At 36.0% G+C, this 12,621-nt stretch overlaps 2 protein-coding genes across 2 annotated transcripts; both read left to right on the forward strand.

Annotated features, from left to right (window-relative positions):
* Positions 1–546: 546 nt before the first annotated feature.
* Positions 547–4,261, forward strand: higd1a (HIG1 hypoxia inducible domain family, member 1A). Its single transcript, XM_055033844.1, has 5 exons — positions 547–692; positions 1,148–1,225; positions 1,351–1,485; positions 1,602–1,650; positions 3,832–4,261. Exons 2-5 carry the CDS (start codon positions 1,153–1,155, stop codon positions 3,833–3,835), a joined length of 261 nt encoding a protein of 86 aa, XP_054889819.1. The 5' UTR covers positions 547–692; positions 1,148–1,152; the 3' UTR covers positions 3,836–4,261.
* A 1,231-nt stretch (positions 4,262–5,492) lies between these two features.
* Positions 5,493–10,277, forward strand: ccdc13 (coiled-coil domain containing 13). Its single transcript, XM_055033316.1, has 14 exons — positions 5,493–5,586; positions 5,973–6,181; positions 6,307–6,455; positions 6,536–6,678; positions 6,760–6,843; positions 6,939–7,052; positions 7,708–7,812; positions 7,997–8,158; positions 8,246–8,422; positions 8,510–8,716; positions 8,780–8,886; positions 9,145–9,207; positions 9,322–9,447; positions 9,912–10,277. Exons 2-14 carry the CDS (start codon positions 6,000–6,002, stop codon positions 10,009–10,011), a joined length of 1,719 nt encoding a protein of 572 aa, XP_054889291.1. The 5' UTR covers positions 5,493–5,586; positions 5,973–5,999; the 3' UTR covers positions 10,012–10,277.
* Positions 10,278–12,621: the final 2,344 nt, after the last annotated feature.

The following is a 12,621-nucleotide window of genomic DNA, read 5'->3' on the forward strand; positions in this document are numbered from 1 at the left end:
ACAGTGTCAGCAAATTTAGGTCATAAGAAAAAAGCAAAAAAAAAAAAAACAATTGCTTTCACTATTCCACATTATGTCCTAGAAGGAAGATCACACGTGCAGGGCTGGGAAGCACTATGACGCTACTAAAATTCTGTCGGGGGTGGAGCCATTCGCTGTCCGAGCACGTAAGCTAGTGTTGCTTTAAAGACATCACGGAATTACCTGTACTTTTGGCGCATTTTCACTCTGTATTACGTCTATGTCCATAACTGTCTACTGGAATCGAGTAAATGTAATTTTTGTCACATTCGGAAAAATATTAATGCATACTACTATTTTAAATTAAGTTACACATTACATTACAAATCAAAATAGGGTACGATTAAATTAGCAAGACTTTCAAATGCTTTTATAAGACGGCAGCGCTATTAGTTTTTTATTTTTTATTTTCTACGTACGTTTAGTATAAGCTGAACTTGTTATATCATAAAATTGCCATCAACTCGAACTGCGGTAGTTGTACCTACGTGTTTTTCGTTCTAATATTGAACTAACCACGTGGGAGCGTGACGTCAGCCCGGCGTCAGAGACAGTTATATCAGAGCCTTGCCGGTGCGGTGTTACAAATATTACTTCCGTGAAAACTGTGGTCCGAAGAAGCTCTCACGAAGCTCATCAGATAGTCACTTTGCAAAGCTTCTCCAAAGCAGGTAAAATCTTTTTCCCCTCTCTACATTAAAACTATGACGTCAGTTGGTAAACAGCCGATTATGAACGTTTTGTTTTTATTGTTTCATGTTTCCCTGGCTGCTTAGGCCCTGAATTAACGTTCCGACTGTTTCAAAAGACTAAAGCAACGTTCGTTTTTGAACAGAAATACAAAACAAAAACTTACGTCTGCTATAACGATCTATAAATTAAATTATTTCGTACTTTATAAATGTATCTTTCTTGTCCTTCATGTCACCTTCTATCAGGTCGTGATCAGCCAAAGTAAATTAAAACCAGTAAGACTGTAACTTTAGAATGTGTTAAAAATATGGAGAGATAAGATTCAGTAAACCAACTGTATAATAAGCTTTTTTTCTGGACTGACTGAATTGTCAAAGTTCTGAAAATTACTGTGAAAATGTTTTAAAAATCAGCAATTTTGTGTGCTCCATAGTCAAGATGTCCTCTTACGAAGAAGGAAATGATTCAAAGTTAATGAGGAAAGTGAAGGAGAATCCCTTTGTTCCATTGGGTGAGTATGTTTTGTTCCATGGTAATAGAGTAAATAACTCCATGTTGAATTATGAAGTTTCATGTTTGTAGTTGCAGTATGCAGTTTTGAAATTGAGCTTTATATAATCCCTCGTTGTTTTGCAGGATTGGCTGGATTTGTTGGCATCGTTGCACGCCAGCTGTACAAAATGAAAAATCGAGGGGACACAAAAATGTCAGTGCACTTGATTCACATGCGTGTAGCTGCACAGGGCTTTGTGGTTGGAGCCATGACAGTAGGTATGTATCATTTATTATCTTGTTTCCTATCTTGGTTGCTTTTATATTATTGATATCTTTCATCTCATTTACATTAGAATGTATTCACTTTTTTCTTGCTTTTTTCTCTCTTTTAGGAGTCCTGTATTCAATGTACAACGATTACATCAGGGCCCCTAAAGAACGGTAGAACACTGGAAAACACAACTGAACAGAGACTCTTACAATGAGTTTTTTTGTGTCTTTAATACTCTCACATTTATAGATGTATATTCGGAGGCTAACAGATGACTAAAAACCAACTGATGGTGTACCATTCTAAAGAAAATGTTTGCCACTCCAAACGTACCTGGGGTGGGTGTTGGTGAGAATTATGACAACACTGATGTATTTTTTTTCTAATGTTTTATATACTACACTGAAACAAAATTAGTTGCAGGCGAATTTGACAGTATATATGACCAGGATAAATCTGACTCTAGTAATGACCACAAACAGAAGGTTCTGGCTTTCGTATTTATTTATCATTGTCCTGTTGAAAGTCAGCTATACCTTTATGTTGCATTTTTGGCTTTAGCCAAATTAAAAGCATTTCCACATTAAATCCTTTTAATTTGGATTTTTTGGGTTTTTTTTCTGTAAAATGTACACCTCTCCTGACAACAGCTTTAACAGATGTTTGCACACTGTCACAAGAACAATTCATGTTTTTGTTATAAATACAAATGAATAAAAATGCAGATTTTTTTTATTTAGATTCTCTGTATTGTACCGTAACCATTTTCTTTTTTATTTATCTGTATTTTCTTCATATATTTTTCCAATGAGATATTAATGATACAAAAAAATCAAGTGAGTTTTATATTTATAAACTGTGATGTAGATTGTTAAACACAATGTAGCCCGTTTTAGTGGCAAACATTAATTAGTTCCTGAGGTATTTTCAGGACTGATTATATGCAAGTATGTACCAGGCTATTTGTGAAAGTCACCTTCATTTTCTGAAATAGTTTTGAATCTCTGCTGTGTGTATACTTATATTATGTGCTTTACTTGGAACAGTTCTTAGTTTCATGTTTTATATGATGATATGCACAGCAAGTTGTTCAACTTGCTTTTGCTAGCCACTTAATTGAGCTACCACTGTTTTCAAACTTGTGTCCTTTCTTCATTTATTAAATAATCTACTTACCCTTACTTAAAAAAATGCTTTGTATTCTTTGAAACACACATAGCTTTTAGTGAATTACTTTATTGACATTGCAGTATGTCTCTGATGAAGGCAGTGTGTTAAGGGCTGCTGTAAAGATGAGTTTTTATTTGGCAACACAAACCATCTACCTGACATGCAGGAAAGGTTGCGCAAGTACTGGCTGCATCACAGAGCATGGTTGGCATTCCAACGTGAAAATACCTTTGGGGTGGATTTGTCAGCATGACTCAGCAAATCTTCTAGCTTTCTAAAGACTGTTGAATAAAAAAGCAGCAGCTCTAAAATCAGTTTCAATATGAACTTATGTTCAAACCAACTGATATGATGAAGAATCCAGAGAAATGTTTGTGGCTCTCTTAAATTTGAGCATTTTAACTTTGTTTTTTTTTTTCTAAATTAAAGTAAATTGTTGATCCTCTTACAACACATTATGTTTGTACTCGTGTAATAAGTGGCTCAATCAAATGTAGGCAATTTTTTCATTGTGGACAACAGAAGGCAAATTAGACATGCTAATAATTTTATACAGGCTAGTGAATCAGTGCTTCATCCCATTTATTTTTGTGACATAATGTACAGTGGTGTTTGTGTAGATTGCAGTTTTTAGTTTTTCCACTCTACTTTCCATGCAGAATTATGTGAAAAGCCCTCTTTAATTACATTTTTCTGGGGGGTACCAATTACTGCCTGCTAGACAACAGACAAGTCATCAGTCTAGCAGTGTGGGCAATAATGTTTTTGTAATAAATTATTTTCTTCATGTAATATTCTTCAAGCTAAAATGTGTTTATTAACTTAAGGCTATTACAACTTAAATCTAGCTAAATTAATTCTTGAACTACTTTGTGAGCTATCAGTGATGATGCTTTTTAAACCAAATTCCTACACATACTTTTTGAACACACTGTGATGTCAATTTAGCATTTCAATAACAAATATTATTTGTATTTGTATTGTCATCTTGAGAAACAGCTGAACTTGTCACTTTGGCTGCAAACATTAACTTTAAACAAACATTTCATAAAACTATATTTACTGAATTTTCTTTGTTCTTCCTTATACCTTTGTATAAGGAAGAACTGTATTTCATGTGTGTTCAACCATAATAATTACTCAAACACAGTTTTTTTTTTTTATTTCCTTCATTTAACCAGGTAAACCCCGTTGAGATCTGGATCTCATTTTCAAGAAGGAGCTGTTGTCCCAAGAGGGATGCAAAGTGTGTCCCTCCTCACCATAAACAACACTGTAAAATAATATGTTGTTTTTACTCCAATTCGAAACACAGGAAACACTCCCATGAATGCAATAAAATGTGTGGCTGATCTGCTGAGAAGCCTCTAATGTCCCGCCCCCATCACGTGCATTCATTCAGAATTTGATAGTCATTGTGAAGCTCGCTCACTTGTTGAAACTTGTTGATGAAACCTGTTTTTTGTTTTTTTTTAATTCAATCATCGTACCCCATGTATTTGAAAAAGGTTTTAAAAATATTAAAGTTTTTTAATTATTGTTATTAATCAACTTTGTATATGCATAACTGAACATTCTATTTAAATAAAACAAACAGCTATTGCAAAATTATTTATTTATTGGAAACTGTATTTATACTGTCTTTATTTACTGGTGGTGTTTTGGTGCTTTAGACATCTTCTGTTTGTCATTTGTGATAAAAAGAAAAGTCTTATCTTTATCTTTCCAATCTAATCTCTGCTCTATTCTATGGCGGTCTACTCTTTGACATGCACTGGATGCTTTTTGATTATAGCACCATAATCCTTACATTGTGCCACTGTGTCTTTGACAGCACGCTGTGAAGGTTACGTTTCTTTTAGTAAAGAAAATGGATCAACGTGTACAGCTGCTGCATATCAAGTTTCACCATCTCCAGCACGGATGTCACGATCCTCCTGTTTTCACAACAATAACACCGGAGAAGCAGAGTCAGCATGACTGGACACATTTAGGAGCTCATCCTCTCATTAACTTAAGATTTAAATTTACTTTATTTCTTTTTTATTTGTTTTAATATTTAATTAAGATGAAATCTTGGTCCAAAACATTCTTGCAATATGAAGGGGATTCTTATCTTTAGTGATGGCCGATAATCTTGAGATTGATGTTTATCACATACATTAATATTTACAACAACAACAAAAAAGAAAGTACAATCAATGGTTATCGTCATAATTCTAAATTTTCTTAGATCTAATTTTACAATAAAGAACATAAGTTTATTGTTTTTATTATTTATTATTTTTTGTTTGTTGATTTTCTTCCATAGAGTGAGTAAATGCTAAATAAAATTAGCAAATCAAAATTATTTTAGAAGTTTTTGTAGTTATAATTACTGATACAAGATGACTGGTTGCACAGAGAAAATACTTAGATATTAAAGATAGCATTTAAAAATAATTGAGGTCTCAGTACCTCAAATCAGCACTACTCGGTAAACCCAAACGCTAGTGTCTCCAGCACCACCATGTGGTTGAAATAGGTCTTGTAGCCTAAAAAATAATTTCAATATTATTTAGATGGTTGAAAAAAATAAATACAATTAAACTAAAAAAACAGCAGAGAGACATAATACTGATAAAAATGTAAACTAACAAGCTGGTTCATACATTATGCACTATCGTGTCCCGGTAGTTTCTATTAATTTAACTGAGTTCTCTCCTGTCAATAAACAAGAACAGATGTCAGAAACTCTGAGCAAGATGGCCGCTGTCATTGTGTATTTTAACAAGAACACGCACTTCCCTGTTCACGCGAGATCGCGTTCACAGTCACAATCTTTGTGTTGTTATAGCGACAATAGCGTCACCTTCAGGGAGCGACGTATTCATTTTCAAAGTTAACAAAACATGCAGTTAAAAAGTCAAATATCTTAACTCTGGTATAAATTACAGGTATGTTATAATCACGGTTTTACAGTTTTAGATGTCCTGTAACCTTTACAGATTTCTGTTCGAATTTTAAAAGAAGAAAAGGTACCTTATTACCATGTCACTTCTTGTCGCAGATTAGCACAATGTTAGCTTCTAAATTATAGTTTAGTAAATTGTATGCACAGCAGGTTAGGTGACAACAAGCCATTTGGGAGCTCTGCTGGGGTAGATTTAATTGGGACTTTTGAACTTTAGATTCACGATTAGCATTAAGTGATTTTGGGCAGTGTGTGTTTGAAAGGTGGGAACAAATGAAAAACAGAAGTAGAAGCAACAGACCTTAAGATGCCGGTGTTATTAGCATCTTAAATTCTTTAACACACTATAATTTTGTCTTCTTTTTGTAGTTTCTTATTTCCACTACCTTGTTTATCATGGAGAGTGATGAACGTTTGAATGACTTGCGGCTTCAGTTCCAAGAGCTGCAAAAACAGCAAGAAAAAAGAAAGCTGGAAGGAAAAAAGAAAAAAGAACCCAATAATTTAAGTGTGACAGGTAATCAGGATGATTTAAATCTGTCGAAGCAAGTCGTTCAGGAAGACAGTCCTGAAGAAAGGTAAGTAGTTTCACTTGGTCTTGGTTCAAATTAAACGGTATTGTGTCAGCTTTATTTTTGGAAGCTTACAAGTACATAAATAACTAGTCATTATATGATGATGGTGTGTCATCTGTCATTCAAAGTCTGTCAAAGCAGCAGGATGAGATCCTGTTAGACCAAATTCGAGAGCTCAGAGATGCAAATGGGAGGCTCTTCAAACTTCTGAGTGAAAAGGACTTTGAGATCAAACATCTGAAGAAGAAAAGAGAAGAAGAAAGACTAGCATTAACAGGTACAAGCAGACAAGTTGGATGTATTTTACATATAAGAGTTAATGGGGCTTCACAATCATCTTGTGAATTATCCCTTTAGGTTCATCAGGCTTAGCAGGAGCTGTAGCTGCCACCAAGATTGTTGAGCTGTCCAAGAAGAATAGAGAGCTGACTGCAGAAATTGAGAAAGAGAAGACTAGATCCAAGCAAAGCAGCAATAGGATCAAAGAGCTCGAGATAGAGGTAAAGCTCTGTTTATTTGACTTATTGGATGGAAAGTTGAAATTACAGGCCAAAACCCATCAAAAGCAACATTTTGTTTAGCTGCAGTGTGCTTTGGAGAATGTTGTACCTGGAGAGAAAACCACACAAAAAACCCTGGATAAGAGCTTGTCTGAAGACCATGAGGTAAACAGAAACTGAGTAATGCCATTCTCTTGATTCGAAACCTGAAGTGATAGCATTTTATTTAAATCACATAATTTTTTTCTTCTGAGCAACAGGAAAACCCGCTGGTCAAGTCTCTGCAAGAAAAATTAGCAGCTGCCCAGCTTAAAGTGACAGAATATCGAAACCAGGTTCAGTCTGCAAAACTGGAGCTGAAGGTTGCTCAGAAGGTAATCTCATTATTTCTTTTCCACCTGACAGAGCTCTAATCATGCTTATTTATGACTTCTTAATTGAATTTTAGGGCCTTTCAACTGAAGGCCCTAAAATCTCTGACTATCAGAAATGGGACTGTGAATATTTTCTTACCACACAAGCTGCATTTCAAAAATAAGTTTGAAAAGTGAGACGAATAAAAATAACTTTTAAGACACATGGCCTGGAAATAATATTTTTGAGATGAAGTCTCCAATTTTATAAGGATGTCCTGGCCAAGACTGATACAGCAACCTCCATATTTATTGTCATTAGTGGTATATAGATTATTTGATTCAAGTAGCATAATTTGCCTTGTTAAATACACACTCCTCTTACTGCCCTACAGAAATAATGCACAGTTTAAAAACAAAACAAAAAGGTAAACCATAATGTCCATAATGTACACTTTATTTACTTCATACCTCATCAACATGATGTATTTTTAATGACATGTTCACTAATCTATTTTTATTCTATATATTTATGATGACACTTTTCATTATTATGTATTTATTTTATTTTTGGAAGCTTACAACAAATTTTTGCTCATTATGTACATTTTAAATGTGCCTTTTAGTGATGATAAATTCTGTCTATGTCTACTCTTAAAATGATGAACTATTGCAGGTTTTATTGAGTGAAGTTGGAGAAGAGATCAACCTTCAGCAGATGCTCAACAACCCTGGGAGCTTTAGAGGCCGGTCGCAGCAGATTCTTGCTCTTCAAACAAGAGTAAGCTGGAAAACATAGATGGTGACCGAATGTCCGTTATAATGTCCATCATTCATTATGAAAACTTATTTCAAGAAGTTGGTTGGTTTTCAGGATTATGATTGTGCATGTGCATCTCTATCAAAAAGAACAGTTTGATGCACTTGAAAGTTATGTCACAGAAAATGCTGAATTCATACAACAGGTGCGGGAGCTAGAGCAGCAGCTGTGCCAGCAAAGACAGGCAGATGTTCAGAGTGTGGAGCAGGATTTGTCTGGTACTGCGGCCCATCATAAACCCTCTGCCCAAAATAGAAACCTCAACTACATCCGTACCAGAGAGAAGGAAAAGAGGGAGGCATTTGAGGTATTTAAACAATAACTCAGTTTAAAAACGAAATGATACATGAAGGCACTAATATTCTTTTGCTTAATGCATTTGGTAAATTTGTAGAGGATCTCAGCTGATCACGAGGGGCTCTTGAAAGAACATGAGGATGTGAAGAAAAAGCTTGAAGCCTCTAAAGCTAGGAGCAGAACTCAATCAGAGGAAATCAAAACTCTGAAAATGCAGATTTCCTCCTTATTAGAGAAGGGGAAACATGACACTGGGCTTGTGGATGCCCTGCTGGTAAGCCTTTAGATAAGATAAAAGTGGGAAAGAGAAATATTCTGGGTCCTTCCTTTCCCATAACCTTGTTTTGTTAACCCCTGGCAGAAACAGCAGAGCCAGATGCAGGCAGCGCTGAAGCAACTCGGCCAACAGCAGAGCACACAGATCAAGAGCCACAAACACAGCCCAAGACAACAGCTGGACAGTGGGCCCCCAGAGAACAAATGCCTCATCCAGAAACTGAAGCTCCTGGTAGCAGAGAAAGACGCTACAATAAAAGAGCTGCGGGAAAGGCAACAACTTTCCAACAAGGTAAAAAATAGCAGAAATATTTAGTGTTGTAGCAACCACTGTAAAAAAAATCTGTTTTTACAGCAACTGAAGGAAGAGAGTGTGGACAGACAATTAAGCCCTAAAATAAAAAGCTGCAGTTCAGGAATCGACCCTGAAGATGGAGACAGTGTCACAAGAATTCCAGCAGAGTATGTTTTCAGACATATCTGAATTATTTGATTCTTTTTATTGTCAATTTATTCATTTATTAAGAGAAACATAAAAACTACTCTCTGAAACATAATAAATTTGGTTTTGTGGTATAAAGTGCATGATTTGGTAATCTCCACTAGGAACTAAGCTCACTTGTTTTACAAAGAATAACTAATAACTGACTCGAGGTCAATGACAGAAGAAGCAAGAAGAGTAAAACATTTTATGATTTGTCATATTTTTATCTGTTTCAGTTCAGTCTCTAAATTAGGCCATAAATTGGTAATTGCATCTGTGGGAGGTGAGATGGAATTCAAGTAAGTAAGCTGTATATGTATATGATTTTTCTTATTTTTAAATGTCAGTTATTATTGCACCAATGTTAAATAAATTAAAACTATGAACTGTTTGATTGTGTCTGATGTTCTCAGAAGTCATTCAAAGTGTCCGGGTTGTTCTGCGGATGTGAGTGCACTGATCACCCAGAGCAGTGCGTATAAAGTCCTCAGCGTGGAGAAGGACCGCCTCCTGGAGCTGGTTAGGCTTCTACAGATCAAGTAATGCACACTCTACAAATGTTTCTGCTTGCCAGAAAACTTTAAATATACTGAAATCAGTATATTTAACTGATTTCAGTTAAATATCCTGGAACTCAGTAAAGTTAGTTTTTCTCATTTCCATTGAAATACTCTCCTACATCATTGACATGGATAGAACAATCTTCTATAACAAACAACCAAATCTGAACTCAACTCTTGATTTTTTATTGATTTTAATCCAAATTTTGGCTGAGATCCATTCAAACATCTATTCACAAGAATGTTATGGGTCATTTTTACATCTTTTAGGTTGTAACAGTAAATCCATGGTCTAAGGTTTAATAATGATAGAAAATGATAGACAGAATCACTGTCCAATCATTTTATTGTTGCTTTAGATGTCCAAAGAAAAAGCCATGAAGTGTGTGTATTAAGAAATGATTTAATTCTTTTATCTAAGACAAAAAATGTTTATCTACCAGAGAGAAAGACATGAAACAAATGTGTTTGGAGGCAGAGAAGAAGTACCAAGAGGAGCGACGCAAAACGTTGATGCTGGAGCAGCAGTTAGAAAGGGCGTGAACAGAGTAAAGGACTCTGCGTCGAGCACGGGAAAGATAAGGGCCAGTATGACCAGGTGGGCATTCTGCTAAAAAAACGTTTTCCCAGGGTTCAACTCCAGGGGTTCCAAGGGTTTTCTAGCATACCTTTGTTCAACTCAACCTTGTCTGTCTCACTCAATGCTGTCATTACTGTTCCTCAGGAGAAATAGGGCAAGAGCTACAAGGCAGAAAAAAAACAGACAAATCAAACTCTGGAATGTGAATAAATTTTACCTTGCAATCTTATTATGTTGTGAGCTGCTCCTGATTTTAAACATGACAGTTTATCTGCTCTCCATCGCATGAAAACTTAACCACACAGCAAATTTAGTGATGTGTTGAGGCAACAGCCTCAACTCCCATGCACAGGGCTAGCTTCTGCCCATCATCATTTGGTTGTTTATGTTGCTCTTGTTCGCTGTCTCCTGTCTGGTCATTCAGCTGGAGGAAACGCAGTCTCTTAAGGCATCCCAAAAGAGCACTCTCCATCACGGCGTACAGCTCTATGGTGACGTGATGAGACAAGTCGAGCGTGTTTTTTTTTTGGTTTTTTTTTCTTTCCTGGAGGCTCTGTGACAGCACTGTCAAGACACTAACCAGGAGAACTGGCTGCTCCCTGCTCAAGCTCTCTTGCTGCTCAGCCCTACCTTCTCTTGTCACATGTGACAAACCACAGCCTGCAGGAAACAAGTTCTCCTCCTGAGCCACACACATGCACACGCATTCGCAAACACACACACACAAATCATGGAGATATCTTACTCTCACTTCAGTTTGAATGATTTGCAATGCAGACCAGGTGACTTAAGGTTAAGGACTATGGAAGAACTTTTGTGGAACAGCTTCCTGCTTAACTTTGATAGGAGCAGACAGTTGTTCCTGCTGATTTGCGAATGGCTTGACCTTAATCTATTTTCCCCCTCGTGTCATGTTGTCTCCGATAGTCATTTCATAAATGTAAATTGACACTTTTATTTTGTAGAAATATATATCCTTGTAAGTTTTTTTATGTTTTAGACAAATCAATTTTATTTTTTGAAACAAACTAAGTTTTTGTTAAATAATTTTTTAAATGGGTTACCTGTATTTTCTTCCTGTTTTTACTCATTTTGGCTGTGAATGGTTGCGAATAAAAGAGAAAAATTTCTGTCAAGATTGCATAAACCTCTGTTAGGTTCCTCCTAAAGTTGATATTCCTGTTAAATATCCACACTAATTATTTCTGACTTGAAACCAGATGTGTGGGAATTGTGGTTAGAAGTGAATGCAAACTAAAGCTACACAAACTGACTGTAATTCATTTCCCAGAGCATATCACACATTTACAGAATAAAGTCTGATCAGTGATCCAAGACATCTTGGAAAGCATTTGAAAAAAGTAGGGAATTTATCCTTAGTTATTTGCCTCATTCACCATCATTTTCTCCATTTTCCTATTTTTCATACCTTCTTGCTTTGCTTTTGTCTGCTCTTTCCACCTTAAGCAGATGTTGTACTTTAGAAATGAGCAAAAACGTTAATGAAAAACTACTAATTATGTCTGGAATAAAATCTTTAGAAAGACTAAGACTTTCAATCCAAACGTTGTCTCAGTTCTGCTGATGGGTGTAGCGTTTACATACATACGTACATATGAGTTATTTTAATGTATCTAAAGGTGTTTCAGAATAAAAAAAAAAAACCTGCCCCGCCTGTCGTCTCCATCCTCTCCACATCACGCTTAATTTAAAACCATGGCTGACTTAGTGTGCTGATTCAAATACCGCACTATGTCTTCCAGCACCCTGTGGGAGATTGGCAGGTCCCATTTGGACCTGGTGAGAAAGAGCCACAAGACAAAAATATCAGAGTTTGGACATGATGAAGACAGCCTTTATGCTCACAGTAACAAAAAACATCTTGTGTTGAGCACCTCCCAGATGAAGGGTGAGAAACCTTTTTAGGTGACAGTGAGTTGGTGGCAGTGCATGAGCAGGTTAGTGACAATGGGATCTGAATTGATTTGGCATAAATTACACAACATGATTCGTACCATGGAGTAAATTGTGTTTTTTGTCCCTTGTTCCATGTGATTCCTGAAAGATGTTAAATGTTTTTGAGCACACCATGTGTATGTGTAAATACTAACTGATAGGAACAAGTCAAGCACTTCCAATATTTCAGTAAGCTTTTTTTTTTTATGAAGCTTCCTACTGTTTACTACTGAGGTTATAGTGGAATTTCAGGTAAGCTAATTTCACAGCTTAATGCGTCTGCTCTTGACTTCAGTTATTTCGGAGTGTCATCACCTTCAAATAAATTACACTTTGGCAAACAATTTTATTCTTGTTTTATGTAGCTGTATTACGCAGAAAGGTGGAGATTTATTCCAAAATGCCCAATAAGCCACCAAACCAAACACAAACTTATGTAAACACAGCGTACGTAAACAGCCTCGGCTATTTGTCATTCCAGCTTTGAATGACTCCTTTCTCCATCGTTCTCCTCAGAGGTATTCCCTCGTTTTGGACCAATGCTTCCTGCAGACCATTGACTGCATCCAGAAACTAAAGTAAACAGTGCAGCTGTGAACGCAGAGGTTAAAGTTAGC

Source organism: Poeciliopsis prolifica, unplaced genomic scaffold (genome assembly GCF_027474105.1).
Source record: "Poeciliopsis prolifica strain line A6 unplaced genomic scaffold, Auburn_PproV2 SCAFFOLD008, whole genome shotgun sequence".
NCBI classification, from domain to species: domain Eukaryota; kingdom Metazoa; phylum Chordata; class Actinopteri; order Cyprinodontiformes; family Poeciliidae; genus Poeciliopsis; species Poeciliopsis prolifica.

What these genes read in the sequence shown, in the direction of transcription:
- higd1a (XM_055033844.1), top strand. Translation starts at nt 1,153, where the DNA reads ATGTCCTCTTACGAAGAAGGAAATGATTCAAAGTTAATGAGGAAAGTG. An exon ending in GAATCCCTTTGTTCCATTGG is followed by an intron (nt 1,226 to 1,350) that starts GTGAGTATGTTT and finishes GTTGTTTTGCAG; the next exon opens with GATTGGCTGGATTTGTTGGC. An exon ending in GGTTGGAGCCATGACAGTAG is followed by an intron (nt 1,486 to 1,601) that starts GTATGTATCATT and finishes TCTCTCTTTTAG; the next exon opens with GAGTCCTGTATTCAATGTAC.
- ccdc13 (XM_055033316.1), top strand. Translation starts at nt 6,000, where the DNA reads ATGGAGAGTGATGAACGTTTGAATGACTTGCGGCTTCAGTTCCAAGAG. An exon ending in GAAGACAGTCCTGAAGAAAG is followed by an intron (nt 6,182 to 6,306) that starts GTAAGTAGTTTC and finishes TGTCATTCAAAG; the next exon opens with TCTGTCAAAGCAGCAGGATG. An exon ending in GGCAACAACTTTCCAACAAG is followed by an intron (nt 8,717 to 8,779) that starts GTAAAAAATAGC and finishes CTGTTTTTACAG; the next exon opens with CAACTGAAGGAAGAGAGTGT.